We start from the raw sequence: 23,688 nt of genomic DNA, 5'->3' as shown, positions 1-23,688 counted from the left end.
CCATTCAGGCCACACTACTTCCGGTCCTTGTTTCTTCAAGCCTGGGCTATTAAAAGTATTCCCTGGCTAGCCTCTCTACCCCTAGTCTCTTCTTTCTAATTTAGCCTAGCCACATTTCTGAGGGATTCTTTTTATGAAAGCACAGCTCAAATTACATACAAAGCCCTCAGTCTAGTCATAAAACTTTCTATAATGTGGCTCCAATCTTGTCTCCTATACTTCCCTTTTGTGACTCCTATTCAATAATAATAATAAAAAAGGCAAACTACTTTATGCTAGTGCTTGGTGATTTGCTGATTCATATTCTGGTGCTCGACCAATCTATAACCTATTTCAACTCTAGAGGGAAAAGTGGTTGTGCTGGATTTGTGATTTTTGCTTTAAAGCAGGGACTCTGAACCAGGGGTCCTGGACCCCCTACCCCTTGATTTCAGGGGATCTGACAGCTTGAATTGAAAGTTCAAAAAATAATTATTCTTATGGGGATGTGTTGGTGCAGGTGTGATATATTTATTAAATAACAGCCATTATAGAGTGTGGACTTGGTAAAGGGTCCATGGTTTACACCTGACTGGCAAAGGTGTCTGTGGAACAAAAATGGTTAAAAATCCCGGCATTAAAGCAATAACATGGATTATAGAATACTCTTGGGCCTGAATAAATTCATTTTTTCTAATCAGAGTACTTGTTATGCTTTTGGACTGATACTTCAGTAATTTTATATCATTCAAGCACAGCAGGTTCTGACTAATATTAACTTGATGCTAGACTTCTTGTTTTGCTAGCACTTGTTCAGGTTTTATCAGTTGTATTTAGGAAAAGAGATAAGAGTACATATATATAAAACAAAGATCTACTACCTGTCCTAGAAGAAAATAATCCTGTTCAGCCAGCAACAACTTTGTGCAAAGAAAAATTTAATACATACTCAAAATTCAATATATATAACCTCCTACTTCTACTTCCCCAAATAATCAAACTGATTTCCTAACAGTAAATGAATCTGAAACACAAATGTGCTCAGATAAATCTGATACTAGACTGTACTTAACCTTCAGTGTGAGACACATTTGACTTGGGACTCATAGTTACAGCATACAGAAAGCAATAGGACTGTTAAAAAGTAATAACAAAAGGATTAACAGATTTTTAATGTAAAATTTATGTTTAAGAATCTTTTTTCCACATTGTTTTTATGCAAATGGTTTTTCAGTTCATTTCATCAAAACAGCTTCAAGTGCTCTATTTTGGAAATACATTTTTAAAAAAAGTTAATAAAAGGAGAATGGCACAGTATCAGCCCAATAAAATATACTGCACTAGACAAAACAAAGACTATCAACTACATCTTTGGATAATATTCTTCCCTCAAAGGTAACAGCAGATCAATACATAATCATTAAAAGGCAGAGTTATTAGCAAGATATCCTTCTTTTTAGATAGGAATATATTAAATGGCTTTGAAGTAAGAGGTAAACTTAGAGAAGATGATTTTTCTTGAGACTTAGATTGGTAAGACACATTAAATTAGCCTTACTGCTCTAAGTTTCAAATTGAACATTAACTGCTTCTCAACTACTCTTGATGCTGATAATTTGTTAAGAAAACTGATTCTATATATTGGAGAGTTTATCAGCATGGAGGATATTCGTCAGCTATACCCCTGGCCACCAAATAATTTTTAGTTTCTCAAGACAAATTAACTGGTGGGGATTGGAAAGAGGGGGGAGAAAGAGGTTAAGAAAGCATGAATTCAGACAATTTCTTTCCCCTCTTCTTCTTCCTATACGGATATTCTTTTAATTATTTATATTTTACCAGTGAGATATAATGATATACTCAGGAAGGTAAGCAATGAATAAACCACAAGGAGGAGGGTGACTTGACAATGCTGTTATTTTGGCATTTTTACCTATCATAATATTCTCTGGTGATTTGTGTGGAATAAATCTTAGAGAATATTGGTTGCTTTCTCTTCCTATAACTCAGGAGGGTATGCTTTTGCACTCTATTGAAACAGGAGGAGAGCATTAAATTTATGATGTTTCAGAAAAGCTACAGTCCTTAGAACACAGTTCATTGATACAGTGTATGTTACATTAAATTCATTATATATACTATCTAAAATAAATTTTTCCTTCATAGGTGAAGTTTTGGAACTTTATAGAAGTAGTAAGTTTTTTACTACATGTGAAAGTCTATAATTTCATTTAGTTTTCAGGACTTGGAGTTGTCCTGGGTGGCACTGAAGGGACAGTTACCGGACATTGTATGTCTTTTCATGGCCCACTGGGTGGACTGTGGGAGAGTGTGCGCTACGATATTGACCATTGACCATGAGGTGCAGCGGTGCTCAGAGATGTATTCATCAAATGCAATGAATGTCTCATGATGATGGGGAGGTTGTTGTTATGGGGGGAGGAGTGGGGTGAGGGGGGTGGGGAGTATATGGGGACCTCATATTTTTTTAATGTAACATTAAAAAAATAAAGACAAAGAAATAAACAGGATCTAGAGGATTTATTGATTTAACATGCCTTTTACAGCATTTCTTACTTATATAAAAAAATCTTACTTTGTAGTTATGTTCCATAGTTCCTTTGTAAAGTTTTCCCACTGAATTACCACATGAACAATATTATTACATATAAGGTAAAGTTTATGAATCTTGATAGCTAACATGGGTAAAATAAATTATGAATACACACAGGGCTAACTCAGATTAATTTCTAATAACAAGTGGGGCAAAATATTAATTTAAATGATGTCTATCTCAAGATATCTCTAAATTTTCAGCAACTTACCACATCATCGGAAGGAATGTTACTGGGTAAAATATCCACCTGAATGGATACAGTGTCCACAATACTCTTTCTTCTGGAAAGTCGATCTTCATCTAAAATAAAAGTTGTTTTTCCTTCATTATTTGTTAGAACAGTGTACTCATTTTCATTTATAAACCCTACATATTTCAAATTTCAAAAAATTTCAAAAATAAAGGAGTGTTTTTTGCTCTTTCTAAATATATAAAGCAGTGTCTTCTCACGCTTTAAATTTTATGAAGCCAATTAAAAAATTAAATTGTTGAGGTAATCTGAAACAAGATTGATAGTTTTATTTTCCAAAAAAGGACAACTGTTAACTAATAGTTTCATTAAAACAAACACAAAACAAACACCAAAAGGAGGAAGAATTGAATCTAAACTGAATATATTTAGCCTAAATAAGAACTCATAATATTGTTTTTCTGTAATACAGCTGTCGACTAACTCTGGTTCTAGGATGGTGGCTTGGGAACCAACATCCGAAAGTGCTTTATAATCTGTCTGGAAAAACTTTCTTTTCACCTCAATGCTCTAGCTTATGTACCTCTCTCCCCTTTTTTGCAAACTTGTTCGCGTCATCTGAATCAACTGCTCTGATGTTTTAATACTTATTCTCCTTAACCCTTACAAGTATAATTCTGTATCTTGCTCTCCTCTGATAGTGCTTTTTTTCACCCATTTAGTGTCCTCCAATCATATAAATCCATAACTACTCTCATCAGCCCGTTTTCTGCTTAACCACTTTAGGGAAATCTGAACTTGATTAAAATCTTCTTCCATATATTCTTTTCTTCTTCAGTATTCGATATTCAACAAATTAATTGAATAATAAAGAGACCAGGTTGGGTGTTAGGGACAGATTGTTGGATATCTGGCTCACACCCTCATAAGCGTTTACAGTTAATAGTAGCCAGAAAACAAATAATTACACAAATAATAAATTATGGCACAGAAGTACAGGGTGCTATGAGAACATCTAACAATCATGATTCCATCAGGAAAAAAGGAAGACACTCTAATGTATTCCAATATATGGAATTAGAGCCTTTCTGTAAACAGTGTTAGAGCCAAGGGATTTAGAGGAGCTATCATAGACATACTCAGCCTGCAGCACAAAAGTGGGTAATTCTCAATCCATCAAGTGTGCTGTCTGCCCATTTGGCCAACTACAACAGCTTTTGAAAAATAATGGCTTCTGCTCTTCTGTCAGTCTCTAACTGTGAACTACAAGGGAAAGAGGATTTCTGGGAAATCCCACCTTTTCCTCTGTGATGAAGATGAGAATTTAATTTTGGCCAATAAATATTCCAGATGTGGTTCCTCCAGTAGCTTGGATTCTAAAGTATGGATTATGTGACGCAGAACCCGCAGCTGACCCCCAAAGCACAGGTAGTACAAGCAAGAAATAAATTTTTACTGTTTAAGGTTACTAAGAATTTGGGGTTTTGACCCAGCATCACCTAACCCAGAGTTTCTAAACTTTGCCACTACTGACATTTTGGGCCAGATAATTCTTGTTGAAGGGGGCTGTCCTGTGCATTGGGAGATGTTTGGCAACAACCCTGGCTTCTACCCCTCACAACTCTCAGCTACGACAACCAAAAATGTCTCCATGCATTGCCAAATATTTCTTGCAGGGGCAAATACCACCCCCATTTGAGAACCACCGACAAAGCCTATCCTGATTGGCGACATGCCTTTCTACAATTTTCTCTAAATGCTACCATCACATTAGGCTTCTTAAAACACTAACTACATTACTCCTCAACTTCAAAAAGGCATCTCTAGGTAGATCCTACCAAAAGTAACTTCAACTGCTCCTTGATTTATCCACTGCTCAAGTCCAATGTGCCTATTCTCCAATCTCCAAGCATGTCTTTGGCACATCTACCTTCAACACTTTCCTACAAACAGGAACCCCATTTGGAAGACTTCATTACCTACCCTTCCTGAGCTCCTCCCTCCAACAAAATGCTTATCTTTCAAAGCCTGGTTGAATAATACAACAATTCTTTAAAGTCTTAAATATCAATGTAATTATTTCTGTTTCTTCCTCTATATTCTGAACTATAGTGCTTTACTTTCAGTTGTGACTGAACTTCTTTACATCACCCTTCAAGCACTTACAGGGCCTTGTACTATCATCATGAAAATTAATGTCATATCTCCCCAGCCATACAAGAGATTCAGTGACAGGCTCTGTGTTTTCCATCTACCAGGCAGGAGTGACTCATTTACTAAATGCATGAAGGCTGGAAGTGCAGAACAAATCCTACATAGCTGTGCAGCTGTAACAAATTCCTATGTATTGCTTTGCTATAGTTTTCAGGGTGAAAATATTTTATCTCTTGAAGAAGCCTATTACTGAATTCATTCAGAAACTGTACCCTTTCTGCTTTTCCTTCACAGCCATATACTTTGATATAAATTATCAAACACAATGACATCCACGGAAATGATACAAGATCCTACGAGACCATCACAGCTGATCTGCCTTTCGCCTTTAAGCAGAGGTCTCATAAGAACCCAAAATGAGGAATAAATAATAGCATGCTGCTCACAAAGGCCTTTAAAAGCATTTCCGAGTCAAGATACAAAGGCGGATACACAGAAGAAGAGAGTCAAATCGAAGCCTGAGATAGAAACAAAAGAGAAAAGAAAGGCATAGAGGTCAGAGAGGGATAACTGGGTGGCAAAATCATTGAGAACAGAAGAGAAGTATATGGGTAGAGACAGACTATAAGATTTAAGAAGAAAAAAATAGAAATTCTAAAAGGGAAGAAAATGAAATTGAAAAGGGAAACCCTTCTACTATATTCTCAGAATATTTTTCCATTCTGAACCTGCTTATGCGTGTCTGCAGAAAAGTCCAGATACAACTATAATCAGACATCTTATATATCTACACAGAAGATTTCTAAAGTACAGCTTGTGGAAGATAATGCCACTGCCCCAGTGGGCCATCTCGGTATGTTTCTGACCTGCTTTTCCAAGTCTAAGAAATGCAATATCACTGCAACCTCTGTGGAGTGTTTGGTACTGTTGGCACCAGGGAACTGTCAGGTTACCATCTCTCAGCCTGTCTGATGGATGCATTCCCAGGGTAAGACCCTTCTCTTTCTCAAACTGATTAAGGCCAATCTTCTCAATTCTTCTTTTTGTTTTTAACCATACAAAAGGATCTAAATTTTAGAAGCAATACCAGACAGCTATACAAAACTTCCTTCAGTGATATTTTGCTGCCATCTGCTGTATCTGAATAAAATGCATATACTCACTGCACTTGCACGGCTAAAGAATAAAGAGTCTGAATATAAGGCACAGAACTAAATTAAGTGACTTCCATAACTTTAATATTATATGGCTACATATAGAAAATAAGTTACAGGAATTGACTTAATTATATAAATCATAAATGTATTGGGAGGTATTATAATCATACAGATTCATTTAAAAAGCTAAAGGGGGTACAGCGAAACTTCACAGGTAATTTATCTACATACAAAATGTCATAGTTTAATGCTGATATTACCCATATGGATATATGAGTAGTGGATATACTTGGATATATTTGCTCCAAATGAACAAGAAAAACCAAAATTTCATCCAGAGTTAAATCTACATTTACCAAATAAAAACAAACCAAAATCATTTTCACTAGATTATGGAATGCAAAGTTGGGATAATATAAGATAATCAGTTTTTAAAAAAAAGTTTAATACAAAAAGAACCTCTACTCCTATACACTCTAAAAAAGGAGAAATGGAACATACACTTGAAAGTATTTTCATAGTGAGGATTGGCTGGAAAATAATGGAGGTTTTGAGAAAGCTGATAAAGGTACCCTTGTGCTACATGTGCTTCTAATCAACAGGACAAGTCAAGAAAACTCAAAAAGTCAATTGGAAGATTAAGACATTGAAATATAAATATTTATACTATTCTTATAGTTATATCACATTTTATAGTTTTCAAAGTACTTTCACGTCTATTTTCCATTTGAACTAAATGGCTTATGAAGACAAGGACCCACTAAGAGATTAAGGGGGCAGGACTAAGGTAACACACCTAGGGTAGAGCCAAGATTCACAACTTTTGAATCCAAGCCAAGTAGACACAAGTTTACATTTCCTGGCTCAGAGAAAATGTGATATTTCTATCAGTAATTCTTTCAAAGTATACTGATTCATCTACTGCACTGGTTTTCAATGTCAACAAATGGATGGTTTGGAAAAGATATGTAAATGGCTAGACTTTAAAATATAAGTGAACTTTGCCCATTATTTGCATTAATTTGTGAGACTTGCTCAGCTATAAGTTCATTGCAAAAAGACATATACACACATACATGCGCACATGCACATGCTCCCTGCCCTGTTAGAAACCTTTTGAGAGACTGGGCTATATCAAAGTCTCCATTCACCCTCACTGACAACAGCAAAAACGGAAGAACAGCAACACAGGAATTATGGATGTAAGCTACTATTCCTTTCCAGCTCACTATCAAAATTTTTGCCTCAGGGCCGTTAATAATCCTCTTCCAGGAAAATCCAAAGGCTTTAATAATCAATTCTCAACCTCCTTGACACTTCAGCCATTTAGGATAAGTTACCTTCCCTTTTTGAATTTCACCTTTCCCTTTCCCATCCCCCATCCTTCCAAACATCCACAACCTTTTTACATTCTAACTGAGCTCTTCCCCAACATGCCCTCCCTAAAGGAAATAGGAATTCTCCACAGCCATTTTACTTTTTCTTCACTTTTCCACTTCTAGAAGTCACTCTGCCCAAAGGCAAAATCTCCTGTGCTAATTTCAAAATTCTCATAACCTCTAAACTATCACTCAAGACCTGCCCTGACTCCTAACCACCTACAGGGAACTTTACTAGGATGTTCTGCTGGCAAATAAGCTCAGCAAGAGGCTGAGCTCCAAAACTAGGCACTCTTTCTTATTTATTTCTGATAATAAAACTCTATCCTTCTAATACCCCAGATTCAAAAGTATGGATAGACAGTTACATCTGAAGTGCATAGTTCTTTCTTTCTTCACTCAAACCCAGTCATATTATCCACCCTTCTTGGGGGAAAAAAAAAAAAGGCAAAAAAGCAGCAAGGAAACCCTTCTCTTCTGCTGGTACTGCACCACTACCTCAGGTGCTCAAGCCAGAAATCTAGACAAAATCTTTGATTCTCCTTCCCACCTGTCCCATCCCACTCCAATACCAATCAAATGCCTGCAGATTCTCCTTTGTATATTTATCTAGAATCTACCTACTTTCCATTATCACTAGTACCTTCCTTGTACAGGCCACCATCATCTTGCCTGTGGCTTACCGAAGAGTTCAATTTGCCAAACTACAAGTAGAATAACATTGCTAAAGCATAATTCTGACGATGGATGGTATCCCTGTTTAAAATTATTCAATGACTTCCCACTGCTTTCAGAATAAAGTTCAAACTGTTTAAACTGTTTGTTTACACTGTTTACAATTCCCAACCCCACTCTCCCAACTCACTCCAATTGGTCTAATTTGTTTTTATGAATTCCTTGAACAAATCATTCCTTCACATATACTATTATGTCTGCATGAAGCACAGTTTACCTGCCTAAACACTTACTTCAGGTTGGCTTCAGATATCCCTGGTCCACCAAACCTAAGTCAGATAGTGCTTGCCTGAGGATGCAGAAATTCCCTGATTATAGCTTTGAAGGCATACTGCAATTGTCTTATCTGTCTTGTTAAAATCGTACATAAGACACCCACTGTATAATGAATTAACTTCTTTCTTCTGCATCTGAAATGCTACTGGTCAAGTGCAATCTTGGTACAACTGAGAAAATAGTCACTCTAATCATTTTCTGTGTTTTGTGGTTCAGGTGAGGAACATAGCTGAGAAAGGCTGTTAAGAGGCTACAGAGGATGGGACCTTGCTTTTGTCTGACAGCAGCTGGCACACTGTAGGCACTCCATAATAAAGACTTAAAGATTACATAGGTCTAAAGCTACTGGTACTTCTGAAAGAGCCAGCTGATGGGAATTACTGTAACCCTCACAGAGTAAGCAGCATTTAACATGCCTACAGATATACTATTTACTGGGCTTCTAGGCTGACGGGAGATAAAGTGAAAAGTGAAGTCACCAGTTAACATTCACTGATCACTTACTGTACGTCAGGCACCAACAGCTCAATAATTTTTAGGCAGATAATTTTTTTTTTTTTTTTTTTTTTTTTTTTTACTAGTACCAGTTATTTTAGGAACTGCAATATCTTTCTATGCCCCAAAGTCACAACACTGCTTGATATATGGGAGACACTAAGTAAAGGTTTGGGGAATAAATGAAAAATTCATTGGGGAGGTATGAATAATCTTTGAGTCTAAATAGTCCATGAAAAAGAGTTCACCTAACTGAACAATAAAGGCAGTTAATTCTAGTGGTGTTAACTAATCAAATTATTTAATTTCAACCTCACTATCCTCACTTGTAAACAAGGAAAATACTACCTTCCTCACCAAACTATTTTAAGTATTAAATAAGAAAATGAATACAAAGTGCTTATCACAGAACTTAGCACATAATTAGTGCATAATAAATTGTAGTCACTATTGCTATGATATAAGGTGCCTGCATCATACACAAAAAAATTTAATTTTTTCTTTTGACATACAGTTCTTAAATCACTTAACTTTTTAAAAAGAATGTCTGATGGTAATACAATAAAAGGAAAATTCAATAACTGTTTGGTTGTCCTAGAAGTTATCACTGTTTCTTCTGACTCCTGCGTTAAGGCAAGATACACATATGCCACAGACTGGTTCTAAACTACCAAAGTCATTGCAAAGGAGAAAAATCTTACTCATAACTTAGGGATTTCTATGCAGTTATATAAATAAATATATACTGAAATGCCCAGAATTCTCTCAGTCAATGATAGAGGTACTAAGAAAGAGAACACATCTTTTTCAGGGGTGGGAAGAAATGGGGACAAGCAAACCACCTAAGGTTAAAAAAAAAAAAAGTACCAGAATTTTCATTAAGAATTATTACGAGTTAAAGAAAAAGGGTAAAAGCAAAATAAGAAAGGGATAAAAATAAACTATGGCTACAGGAAAGGTAGAGGAAAAATAATAACTAAACCTGTAACTACTTGAAATAGATTAGCCCCTGGTTCCATTTTTCTAAGTGTCAAACTTTATTAAGCTATTTTAGAGGACAGGTGAGGGAAATGGCAGGTCACACTGACATTTGGATTTACGTTTATACTTGTGCCTGGGTTTTTTGACCAAAGGAAAGAAAGCTAAATCCAAAGTATAAGAATGAATATTTTAAAATATCTTTATTCTTAGCACAGTTATTACCTCTAGGAATTCATGAGGAATAAAACTTCTTATACTATGGAATTTAAAAGAAATTGCAAAACCATTCATTAACATCTCAGACTATTAAGAAAAACTATCATTATAAAAATGTATACATTTTGCATCCACATTATAAAAAAGATAGTTATTTACAGAGATTGTATTACTTTTAGTGATTAATAGCAAATTAACTGAAATCAAATATAGTTCTCTGATGGAAATATCTAATTATAAATTTGTATGTATTAAACTGATCTAATACATAAACTGCCCAGAGGGTTAAACATTAAAATATTGCATTTTAAAACTTTATAGAAGAAAATCAAGGCGCATGTTTAAACAAAAGCAAAGACAACAGTTAGGGAATATTTTAACATGCTAAAATATAAAGCAGGTTCAGGAAAACTTAAACTCTATGTTACATCTTTGGACAACTATCTTTTCTGTATGATAAAAAATGTACAACAAAAGAAATTGCTTAATTAAGGAATAGAACTAAGTATCACAACTCTAGTTTTTTCTTCTGGTCAAAAGTGCTCATACAATTAACCCTGGGCATGGAAGTATCCCCAATAGAAGAACTAGTTCTATCACATTTAGTATTTTTACAACTATCAAATGAAAATGAGGTATAAGACAGAAATTCCTTTATTTTAATTTTTAAAATAAAAATTGAATGTCAGACACCATGAAGTTTTCCCTTGACATACAACAGAATTACTTCAGGCAAAGGTAAGAACAGAAAGAATATATAAAACACAAAGGAAAAAATAATCCTAACTTAGAAAGTTTGCAGGTTTCTTTACATAGCAAAATACACTTATAAATGACGAAAGCTGTCTCAATCATTAAGCACAGTAATCATAAGTAAGCAATTTCCACCAATGTCTAGAAGTTAAATACCTTGCTATTTAATGAAGAAAGATATCACTTTGCTTCTTTGTTTAAAGTATAATAATGTAATAATACAGCAAATATATTAATAAACACTCAAGGACTCAATTTATTCATGGTAAAACCATATGTATGTCTTTAGAGATTTTCTATAGATTTTCAAGGGAAAAATTCAGAAACAAGTGATTAGGTGAGGCTTTGTGAGCTTGAGGTGGGGCTAGGGACGGGAGGATGGGTCAGATGGCCCAAGAAATTGGGAGGACATTGGGGGGGAACATTTGAACATAGGAGATTGTCAGGTCTGTGGTTGAAACTATAATGTTGAGAAACCATGGCCCACTGGGTGGACTGGGGTGAGTGTAAACTACAATGTAAACCATTATCCATGTGGTGCAGCAGTGCCTCAAAATGTATTCACCAAATGCAATGAATGTCCCATGATGATGAAAAAAAATTTTCCATATCAAAAAATTAAAAACAAAAAATAAAAACAGAAGTGAACATTCAAGCATTTGAAAAAGGTCGTGATACAGTAAGTATACATACTTATATCATCATTAATTGGGAAACAGAAAAATTGTTGCAACATAAAACCAACCATTAGAGTAATTATCTTCCTCTTACCTGTGACTTGTGGCACATATGGTACTGACAACCTCTCCACACTATATCCACTTCCACCTAATGACTCTGCTATCTTGTTGGTCAGAAAGTACAAACTTTTGTCATGCTTCTCTAAAGACTTTGGGAGCCTGTCAGGTTGATCAAAACAACAATTATGCAGTATTATTTAAATTACTGTACAAAAATAAGTACTGTGTAATACATTCTAGGGCAACAGCTCCAATGCTCTAAAATAAACACAACTTATACTATAACTTAAAACAGAAAAATCAGTATATTTTAAGTGACTAATTTGAGCTCTTTAAAAAAAATACATTGGGGAGCCGATACAACTCAGTGGTTGAGTGCCAGCCTCTCACGCATGAGGTCCACGGTTTAATCCTTGGCCCCAGCACCTCTTTAAAAAAGTACAAAACAAAATACAAAACATGTTATGTGGTCCCTTATGTTAACTAGTCTGCTTTGATTCTTTTCCCAATAGTGAGTTCAGCCTTACATTACTCTCTTGGTACTCACACATTAAATGATGAAAAATGCCAAATTCAGCTTTAATTTTCATGCTAACTAAAAATCTATTGAGAGAAGAAAATAAAAATGTAGCTCACTGATTACTAATGAAAAATATATTAGCCAGCACTTGATAGGAGGCACTTTCTCCACCCTCTAAGGTTTCACTCTCTTACGCTGATTCTTTCAATAGTGAACTGTTTTCAGAACGCAAAGTTTAAATTAAGTATTATATGTATTTTTCTTTGGAGAGCAAGAAAGAATACACAGTATAACGTACAGATTTTCCTTAATACATTCTTTCCCCCTAGTTTAATAAGCATTTTTACCTATCATTCAAAGTCCTCAACAGGATACTGTAATTGTATTCTTCTAAAGTAGTGTTCATTTACATGTGAACACAAAAATCCTATTTTTAAGAGCTATAGTCCCATATTTAAAAAATGGTAAGATAAACTATATATTTTTTTTAATCAAAGATTGATAAGTCTACACTTGTAATGTACAAGAACTTTTACAGCAAGGAAAAAATCTAGATGAATTAAATGACAGAAATATAAAACAGTGATTATTATAAAGGACCAGAAAATTATTATAGCAATGGTTACTCCTATATAATCATTATTGATTGGTGTCTCAAGTCAGTGCACCATTGTTAAAATGTAAAGAATTAACATACATGCACTTATCTCTGAAAATATGCTCTGGTAGAAAATAAGGAGCTTCCATTGTTCGCATTTCGATAACCTGAAAAACACCCAAAAACAACAAAACAAAAATAAAGACCTCATCTCTCAGGACTTTGCTAGGAAATTTGGAAAACAAATTAAAAAACAAACAAATAATCAAAAACATAAACAAAACCTTTAAACATTTATAAGAAATACCTTCACTTTATTTTGGAATTTAAGCTCAGCTTAGAGCCCAAATACAGAGTTCATTTTGTTTTCACATTTGTTATTTCTAAAAAATAGATTAAAAAATCATGATAATTAAATAAATACATAAAGTAAAATAAGCAATGACCCACTATCTCACATTACACTTGATTAAACCTACTATGAAGGGGTGAAGAGGTAGGAATATATATTTTCTCAAATGCCACTATTTTGGAAATCCCTTTTCAAAGCACCAGGTCCTCCCAGTCCATGCACTGGGGTCCACAAGGCACTTGTGAGGTCTGGCTCCACTGCTAAACTGTGAGTCACTTAAGGGGGATATTACACTTCTGTAATAATTGTATCTCAAATGCTGGCAGCAGATAGGCACTCAAATGTTTGTTTAAGGAATGAATGAGTTTTACTTCATAGGATGACTAAACCCCAACATTTTAGCAAGGACTGAAGGATGAGTTGCATAAAAAGGAAGTTCTTCCTGACAGATGTCTTTAGAGAATAAACATCACAGTGGGTTTTTCTACCAGGTAAGTTAGGGACTCTGAAATGTATATTAACCACACATGTAACTATTTAATGAGCTATTGCTGAAAAAAGCTAACTATAGTTGAATGACATAGGACTATTTTCTGAGAAGCACATTAATTATTCAACTTGTGAGATCTGGTTCAAGTTGACTGATTTAAAACAACAACAACCAGAATAATTTAAGAAAATTTAAATACCAAGATTCATAATAGACTGAAAGGAAAAAATTATGTAAGAAAATCACATGAACTATTCCAGAAGTTAAGAAAACCAGGTTACTCTATTCAAACACCACATAAAAGAATTCTAATAAAACAATAGGCATCAAGAAACTATATAACATTAGTTGTACTTTTAGCTGTAGTCCCAATTTAGCCACTGTATATTTTTATGGAATTATTTTAATTATTTGATACATAATCACAAAAAAATTTTAAGATCATCCTTGGAAGAAAATTAGCAACTTTTGGACAAAAATCAAGTTAAGGACTTTATTAAATACATTACCTTGCTAACATGCTGGCAAAACGCAGGGACAGCAATCATCTGACTTACAAAGTTGAGGTATGCTGCAACCAAAGCCATGATTCCACAGCGATGGAACATTGGCAAATTATCCTCATTGATAATTGCACTGTCCTTTAATAAGAAACAAGCACATCCAGTGGGTGAAGGTCATATGATCCAGTAGTGTTTTCTCTATTGCACCGAAAACTTGCAGTTTGGAATGCTAACAAAAACGTCACCTTATAAAAAGTTATTAAAAAAAAAAAAATTCTGAAAGGAGATTAAATGGCCATTAAGTTAAATATCTCTCCCTTAGAAAAGCCCTTCCTGTTCTCTCGGTTCATACACACATCCCCTCCCATTGCATACTGTCCTTTTATTACATAGCACTTTCATAATTCCAAATAAACACTGATCCAATTACTGAATGACTATCTTTCCCATAAGACTGAAAATATCATCTCTTTTTCAACACAGTATTCCCAAGGCCTTGAGCAACAGCAAGCACATACACAGTTGAAGCTCCTTCAGTATCTGTTGAAAAATAAATGAATGTGATCTTCTTGAGTTTTTAAGATGGCCAACTTGACACCTCCCTTTTAAAATTCATGTCCTTGGGCAAAGCAAAAACACTTTAAAGATAGAGTGTGCTTCATAAAAATGTCTTCTTTAATGGAAAGGTTATGAAAGCATACCTGTAAAGCAATGGCTAATCGAATGAGATCAATAACCACTTCTTCGTTGGCCAATTCAATAGTTATAAGAGCAAGAGAAGTATAAAGTAGCTCATAGTTTTTCTGAACACTGTCTTCCTCTTTACAGCTCAAATATATGTGCCTGTATAATTGTTGCCCATTCTGAAAAGGGGAAAGACAGAGAAAAAAGATGATTCTGCTTCAAATGTGATATTCTTTACATGTTATTTATATATAAAATGTATACAGTCTTTCAGGAAGAGAGTACTGGGAGAAAAGCCATGGCAGGTAAGGCACAATATACAGAGTTGATGTATTGTCTTATGGGGTAGATTGAGCAAGAGCAGCTGCTTTATCTGGAAGTATAAGTCTATTAGGGAATGACATATGAAGAGACACCTCTCAATGTAAACTTAAGGACTTTCTGCCCTGGGACATTTTTTCAAACTTAGACCCAATATCTAAGATGTCCCTAAAACACTCAGATGGAGTGGCTTTAGGCTGGGTAGGAAATTGAAACAAAGTTGCCTGAACACAATGCCGACACATAAAATGCCCAAGGTACCGTTCATACTAAACTGCAAGATTATCTGCCAAAGGGCAGCCCATTGTGCCCTGGCTATAGAAATCCAATTTTTTCCTTTAGGCTTTCAAATAGATTACCACAGGGTGCCAAGTGAAGTTGCATATAAAAACTAAAACATTTTAATTGACTGATAAAAGAAATTGGAAGGTAAATGAAAAAGGATGTTGAATTACAAAAAAATAAAATACGATGAAGGAAAAATGTGAAAGGATTGCTCCAAAAGAAAATTATCTTAAAAGGAATGGTTTATCCTAATGGTAACAAATGCTTAGCCAGGAAAGTTATTTTAAATTAAAAAACAAAGGAGTAACTAATTCAGAGAACATTTTAAGGATTCAAAATTTAATATGGAATAGTCATCTAGCCTTTAGTTTATATCACAGGCTTTCAAACTGATTGGTAGGAAAATTAAATATAAAGAAAGATTATTTCTATCATTGACAAAATCCAGTCTCAATGCTCAGGACTGTTTAAAGTCATGATATAAAGTCAAAAATTCCAAAATCAGTTCTCAACTGAATTTTCAAAACTCATTCTATTAGTTATAATTAAAAATTCCTCACTTATGCGGAACCATTCCTTTCATTAACTGTTATTTTTGATGTGGGCTATGGGTGGGAGGCTGTTTGCCCCCTTCTGTCCTGACTCGTGGGTGTGGGACAGTAAAAGGCTGCAGTCCCGCCTTTGGTGACCATGGCAATGACTCCAGTCCTGGGAGGTAATTTAGCAATGCAAACGCTATATACATACCAGTCAGTCCAGGAAAACTCTGATGGTGGTGATGCCGAAGCTTAAGGGAACTTGAACTTGGCCTTGAATGGGAAATATAATGTAGCCTGTGCATAAATTGAAAATCATCTAATTCTGTATCCAAGTGTGCCTAGTCTCTAGAAATCCAGTTAAGTAATAGGGGTTTGAATGTTCAGAAAGAATGTAAGACTGAATGTGTATTCAAAGTTGCATCCAGACGGAATGTGGACAAAATGCTAATTCAAGCTCATCTGAATTGTGGGCGATATGTTAATTCAAAACCTACCTAGCCAACTACCACTTATTAAGAGCAAAGACCTTTACATTTCAAACAGTGCAAAGAACAACGTCTAATTCACTTTAAAAACATACTATATAATTAGTCAATGGTTGACAGTTGTTTTAAAAAAACTTGAAGCTGCCTGTAAAAGAGGCCTTAAGAGTGGAATCAATATGTTATTGAAGTGAGGGAGGAGTGCAAGGCAGGAATTAATGGGAGACAGTTTAACTCATAGGAAGAAATTTAGAACTATTACAATAGTCCAAAAATCCAATGTTTAAAGACAGGCTGGAAGAGACAACATCAGGAATGTAGTGGTAAGAGAGGGGAAGCTGGAGAGAGCAGCCTGAGGTTTTTTCAACTCTAAAATGCCATGGCTTCATTTTAAGGTCAGATATCAATGTAAAACTACCTCAAAATTCAAATGGCTATATAACTTACATCCACATTGTTTTTTGATGATGATCTTACCTTTTTCATGAAACTTGCATCTTGTCTACAAATTTTTTCTCTTTTAATCTTTAGGTCAGCTACATCTGGTATTATTCTAGAGACAATCAATATATCATTTTTAATGAACAACACATTTACTATAAGACATATGGGAAATCATACTTAACCTCAGGATTTAAGCTTATTTAGCACTCATTTCAATGGACATTTAAAAATAAACCTGTATGTAATGATACTATTCAAGTATCAAGTTTAAAAAAAGGGAATTTCAAAACATAATCTTGACTCCTAACGCCATTCCTAAGTTTAAAGGAAAACTGAAATAAAATACATGTAACCAGTGATTATTACTAGATGAGATCTCTGAAGATTATATTAAAAGACCCCCCCAGGATGGGCCTCCCTGGCACCAAGGGATTATTACCAAGTGCCAACTATCAATGCATCTAGAAAAAGACCTTGACTAAAAGGGGAAATGGTAAATACAAATGGCTAAGAGATTTCGAAGTCAGTCAGGAGGTCATTCCAGAGGTAACGCTTATGGAAGTCTCAGCAGGATCTCTTTGAATGTCACAGTAAACAGTGCCTCAAACTGTAGGGCTCCAGGGAGCTCTAGAGACATCCAGAAACTATAAGCAGGGCAGACAGCTCAGGAATTCAGCACCCTGTCAGTGGGTCTTAATTGGAGTTTATGCTCCCCAGTGTAAGAGAGTTGAGACTCATTCATAGGTTCTCTATTTGAACCTATAATTAGTACTATATTTGATAAATATATTTGGTCCATCCATGTACTGGGTGGGCCCTGAATCTCAGCAGAGTTACAACCCCTACTCTCCAGTTCACTAGACTTACCCAGGACAACTAACAGGAGATGATGATGGACAACACCCATCCCAAGGAGGAGAGAGTGCTGCTACTGCAAGCAAGATAGTTCCATCCATCTGCCCCATGGGATCTAAGCTCCCTCTCAATTAGAAGCAGAGTGGGCATCACCATCCCCAAATCCTCAAGATTGGGGAATGAAGAATGGACTAGAGTAGACTTATTATTCTAGCAATGGAAGAACTCTTATCACTGATATTAAGGCAGTGGTCACCTGAGGTTCTGAGTGATGGGAGAGGGAAGAAAAGGTATGATATGGGGACATTTTCCAGACACTGGAGTTTTCCTGCATGACACTGCAGTAATGGATACCAGCTGTTCTATGTTTTGTCATAACCTACAAAATTGTCTGGTCAGAGTATAAACTATAAGTAAACTGTAATCCATGGTTAGTAGCAATGTTTCAATATGTGCTCATCAAATGTAACAAATGTACCACACTAAAGAGGAATGGTGATGTGGGAAAGTGTGGGATAGGGAGGGAGTGGGACATACGGGCATCCCTTATATTTTTTATGTAACATTTATGAAATCTAAAGCTTCTTAAAAAGAAAAAAAAAATAATTAAAAAGAAAAAAAATAAGACCCCCCCCAAACATTTGCTATCTATAGTCTCCATACCAACTAAATAAAACTCTAGATGTTAAAAATCTGAAAACCTTAGGTTAAAAGATTACAATATTTAAATACATGTATTTAAATTTAAAAACTTATCAAGTCCACTTCAAAATAGCACATTACCTGATCCCTCGAAGCTTTGCCCTATTGTCATGACGATCCATAAGATTATGCATCACTTCTAAAACTAATTGTCTCAGTTCATAGTCTTCCATGAGAGAAGGTGATAACAAAGGATCCAGAAAAGACCCAGGCAGTGCAGTAACAATAGTCTTTGCTTTGTATCCAGAGGTTACCTGATTACAGGGAGGAAAAACAAATGAACAAAAAAACTTTGTCACAAGTGCTTCTTCAGGGTAAAATTCTCCAACTGTTTTCCAAAAACCATAAACTTAAGGAAGCAGAAAATATGTATACAAAACATGAAGGAAAAATATAAAGGGATTTGTAAGGGGTCAAAGGATCTTACTGAATTAACAAAAACATCATTCATAAAGAGAATAAAATTAATGGTAGCACACTTATTGAATGCTCCTCATGTGCTAGGGATGATTCTAAGCACTGTATAAGTATTAACTTCATCTTCACCACATCCTTGAGAAGTAAATGGGACTAATATATCCCCACTTTATAAGAGGAAACTAAGGGTCAGAGGTTAAAGATATGTGGAAAGGTACTCAATTCACTAAAGAAAAATAAAGATATTAGGTGGCGAATCATAAAGGTGGGGGCTGCAAATTTCAAGTTTAAATTAGCAAATTATTATTTCATTTTAAATTAAGCAAATGGTTAATGGGAATATATTTTCAATTTGGAAAGCTCAATTTTTTTAGTTACCTGATCTGACTTTTATGAGTGCATCTTTATTTTCTAAATAAAAAAGTTTTTAAGCATTTTCTCAAATGCTACTAAACAATTTAACCATACCACAGTCACTCAATTAGGTACTTAATTAGGATTAGAGGCAAAGTTTACTTAGGGAATTTGTTTAATATAAATACTTAGGACCAAGTGAAATTTCAAGGGCTTTCTTTTTTTTCTATTTTATTTTTTGGAGTAAAAACAGATATAGAACATTTAACATTTACAATTGGGCACTTACTATGGGATGACAGGGATTTTATAAATCAGCAGGGAAATTGATGGGTCAATTGGTTACTCACCAAGGAAAATTAAAAATATATGTGATTCACATCACTTACAAAAACAAACTTCAGATTAAAGATCTAAATATGGAAAGCCAAAATTTAAACCTTTTATAAGAAAATATAAATAAATGTGCTTATGTCATCAGAGCAGGCAAGGAAGGAGTTCTCTTGCAAGATGCAAAAAAAAACACAAAGTACATAGAAAAGGAATGAAAAATCTGGTTATATTATAATTTAAAACTTCTGCATGACAAGCACCAAAAACAGAACTAGAAATCAAACCACAGCAGACATTTTCTAGATTTATCAGTATGTATAAAATGTTAAAAAAAAATTGTGATCATGTAAAAGGTATTGGTTTGGTTACAGAAAGGACACACTGCCCCCCAAAACTAGCTCTCACTTGTTCTTGGCATCATGTTGGATGTCATGAATCAATCATTACAGAGTAACTATAGGACCTCACTTTTGGGGTACGTTTTTCCCGATCAGGTATTTATACCCACTCCAAATTTTAAATCACAGTTAGTGTGATATGGAAAGGAATAGTGTGATATCAAGTCTAAGTTCTACTCTTAAGCTCAATTACTATGGTGAAACTCCTCAGTTCCTTCTATCAAGCTTCTGAGGCCAGCTTCATCGCCTATAAATTGGCAATAGTTCCATCCTCTGTATGTTTGATCATTGTAAAGATCAAATATAAAGATTGAAGTGATGAATAAACAGTAAAAAGTATAGTATCATAAAATAAAATGAAGAGCCAAATATTTAAATATATAAAATGAGGAAAAAAGTAATGATACACAGTATCTTACTATGTAAGAAAATTATGTTGATAATGTGAAGCTATTCATTTAAACTTCTCAAAAATTACAGTCATTGTGTCCTTCACTTGTCCTAAATGCCTTACCATAAGTAAAGATCTCAGCAACATTATCTGAATCCGCCTGGTTCCCAAATCCCTAAAATATATAAAATACTGCTATTATCTTATTAATAATAATTAACATTAATGTTACTTCATTTACTTATATTACTCTTCATTGATTATTGGCTACATAGACTTTACTTTCAAAATAGTTAATGTTATGGTTCACTTTATACTCTAAAATAAATTTTACATGGATTAAAAAGTTAAATGCAAAAGAAAAAAAAGCAAATTCAAAGCAAAAAGAATTAAAAAGTTATTGACTCTCAAAGGAAACAGACACATGCATATGAATACATGAAATGAAATCATATGATCATACATTAAATGACTCAAATTAAAAGAAACTACAAATTGGAGAAAATACTTCAAATAAAATAGACAAATTTAATATTGATGCAACGCAGCAATAAGTAGGTGACAGCAAACAATCAAAAAAGAATTAACAAATGGATAAAAGGTCATCTAATTAATGGTCAAAGAAATATAGCCAAAGACCAAGACACTCTCAAATGAGCAAATCAAGTAAAATTATTCCCAAACTAAAGTATTAGCATGCTGTAAAATCAAATCAAACCTATAAAATGAGGGGTCAGAACAAATGATCTTCAAAATTACTTTCAGTTTTTAGAATTATAGGAGTAAGTGAACATTCTTTCTACACTGACATTAACTTTAAAATTTTACAAGAAACTTGAAACTTTACCCTAAATATGTATGCATATGCCAAGGTCCAGGCTAAACAAACCTTCTACCTGGTCAATATAGGTCACAGAAAATTTGAGACTGTATGATATACTAAAAATTAATTCTAAAAGCATGCAATTGTTGAATTAATTGCTAGGCAACCTAGTACCAAAAAATACCAGCTATTTTCCATAGGACATTTAGTGCACGATTGAAAAACAAAACTAACATTTTCTAGATTTCTTTAAGACAAAATTTAACCGAAGATGAAGTTAGAATTCATGGTTAAGAACACAGGAGAATTGCATACCCTAGTTGACTGATATCCAAATTATGGGTAGTTGTTCCAAAAACAGGTACTTTCCCCATAATAAACATCATGATTTCTGACCTCTGATAATCTGGTAGGTTGCTTCCAAAAAAGCCTATAAAAATATTAAGATAAATTTTACAAATTAAAAAAAGTTTACTTTCACACATGACATAATTATTATATATCATTAAAAAAGCTTTCAATACTTGGTAAAACAATGTCTTTAAGTACATAATTCTGAAGCTATCATAAAGGGAAAAAAATCTTTTTGGTAGTATTTTTTATGAAATACTTGTTCACATATCATGAGCCTAAATTCCTGTCCTGAGAGAAAAGGCAGTAATTAGGCCACCTTTGGCTTCCCTGGACAGCTCAAATTTTTCACAATGTCATTATAACCAGCCAGGATTACAGTTTAATCTCATGGGTTAATTCACATAGATAATTCAATGACATAAAAAATAATAATAATCACTTGTCATTTTTCTCTTAAACTCCTGGGTTTTGAAGATATTTTAAATTTATCTGCTGTTTACCTATTCTCCAGTTTGTTGGACATGCCCATGTCAGTAACAGAGAGGTGGGGATGGTCAACCACCACACTAGGGAACTGAGAGAGTCTACAACTGCAAGGGGGAGAATTCCACTCATCAGCCATGTGGGAGTTAGACCCCTCTCAAGTTAGAGGCGGAAGTGGCATCGCCATCCCAGAGTCCTCAGATGGAGGAATAAAACATGGATTAGAGTGGACTTACTGGTATTCTACTATAGAATTATTGTGACTCTAGCAATGGAAGAAACTGTATCACTGACAATGGCCATGGGAGTTGCTGAGGGCAGGGAGAGGGAAGAAGAGGTGTGATATGGGGGCACTTTCAGGACTTGGAATTGTCCTGAGTGATATTGTAGGGACAGATGCAGGATATTATATATCCTGCCATAACCCACTGAATGTACTGGGGGAGAGTGTAAACTACAAAGCAAACTATAATTCATGCTGTGTGGCAGTGCTCCAAAATGTATTCATCAAATGCAATGAATGTGCCACACTGATGGAAGAATTTGGGGATGTGAAAGGAGTGTGGGGTGGTGAGGAGTGGGAGTATATGGGATACTCTTATATTTTTTAATGTAATATTTTGAATTATCCAGGTATCTTAAAATTTTTAAAAAATCTATAAAAAAATAAATGAAAACAAAACAAAACAAAACAAAATTATCTGCTGTAGCTTTTGATAGTTTACTTTCTGGTCACAAAGAACTTACAATTTAATTATCATTTACTCAAACCTCAAATTTTCTTGCTTCATTTTTCTATATAAAAGCAAGGCTGTTTTTGTTCATTTCTTAAAATGCAACATAATCATCACAGAACCTTCTGCATTTTCAATATTTTTTTATGAATAAATTTGTTTTCCAACTGAACTCTGATTTAAAGAGATTTTATAACTGAACTCTTTATTATTGGAGTTTATTTAGAGAGGGATAAAAGTCATTTACCATTATCATATAGTTTTCCTGTTTTCAATAAAAAAATCTCATGCTCTTAACATTACTCAATCTGCATAAACATTATTCTTCTACCTAACAAATAAGAAACACATATCTGTAGGCTAGGAAGTTTCTTTGTATTGAGATCCTCACAAAAACCTTGATAAGGACTATTAGTAACCCAGTTTCCTCTTGTGGAAATAAGGTTAGGAGAGGTTAAGACCTATCCAAGAATTCATACACAGCTAATATTAAGGTTTGGGGTAGGGCCTATTTATTTCCAAAGCCTGGGCTATTATTGTTCTATACTTCCCCACATAAGCTGCTTTTAACCAAACAATTAGATATGCTTCTTACAATAAACAAAACTGGACACTGATTTTCTGTTCCAAACAAGTCAGTCATTACCATAAGGATATAACAGCATGTACTTCCGTTTACTAAAGCCACTGACACAAGACTGGCCAACTGTAGTGTTTCTGGAAGCTTAAAGAGTTAATAAGCACCATCATACCTCCCTGTATTGGACAACACTTGTATCATTAATTTATGGTCCTACCTCATGCTTTTCAAAAGTGTAAAAAAAGTGTAATCAGTGGTTTCAAAACTTTGCTGCATATGAGAATCACCTAAGGAGCTTTTAAAATCTTGATGCTCAGGCAGCACTTGGAACTAATTAAAAAAAAAAAGACCTAGGGGGTGGGAGCCCAGGAATC

General features: G+C 34.5%; 1 protein-coding gene across 3 annotated transcripts in view; it reads right to left on the bottom strand.

The window, feature by feature from the left end:
* EFR3A (EFR3 homolog A) overlaps positions 1-23,688 on the bottom strand; it is a 131,436-nt gene that overhangs the window by 23,903 nt on the left and 83,845 nt on the right. For all 3 annotated transcript variants that reach the window (XM_004464858.5, XM_071208034.1, XM_071208035.1), the window contains 9 exons: positions 21,479-21,593; positions 20,464-20,515; positions 18,529-18,701; positions 16,924-16,999; positions 14,837-14,998; positions 14,142-14,273; positions 12,890-12,957; positions 11,704-11,831; positions 2,805-2,896 (listed from right to left, as the gene is read on the bottom strand). In XM_004464858.5, the coding sequence (XP_004464915.1) occupies positions 2,805-2,896; positions 11,704-11,831; positions 12,890-12,957; positions 14,142-14,273; positions 14,837-14,998; positions 16,924-16,999; positions 18,529-18,701; positions 20,464-20,515; positions 21,479-21,593 (998 nt within the window). The remainder of the gene's footprint in view (positions 1-2,804; positions 2,897-11,703; positions 11,832-12,889; positions 12,958-14,141; positions 14,274-14,836; positions 14,999-16,923; positions 17,000-18,528; positions 18,702-20,463; positions 20,516-21,478; positions 21,594-23,688) is intronic.

The sequence above is a fragment of the Dasypus novemcinctus genome, chromosome 14 (assembly GCF_030445035.2).
Source record: "Dasypus novemcinctus isolate mDasNov1 chromosome 14, mDasNov1.1.hap2, whole genome shotgun sequence".
Taxonomy (NCBI): Eukaryota; Metazoa; Chordata; class Mammalia; order Cingulata; family Dasypodidae; genus Dasypus; species Dasypus novemcinctus.
The sequence above is the reverse complement of the archived record's forward strand: the minus strand, read 5'-3'. Positions and strand labels throughout refer to the sequence as shown.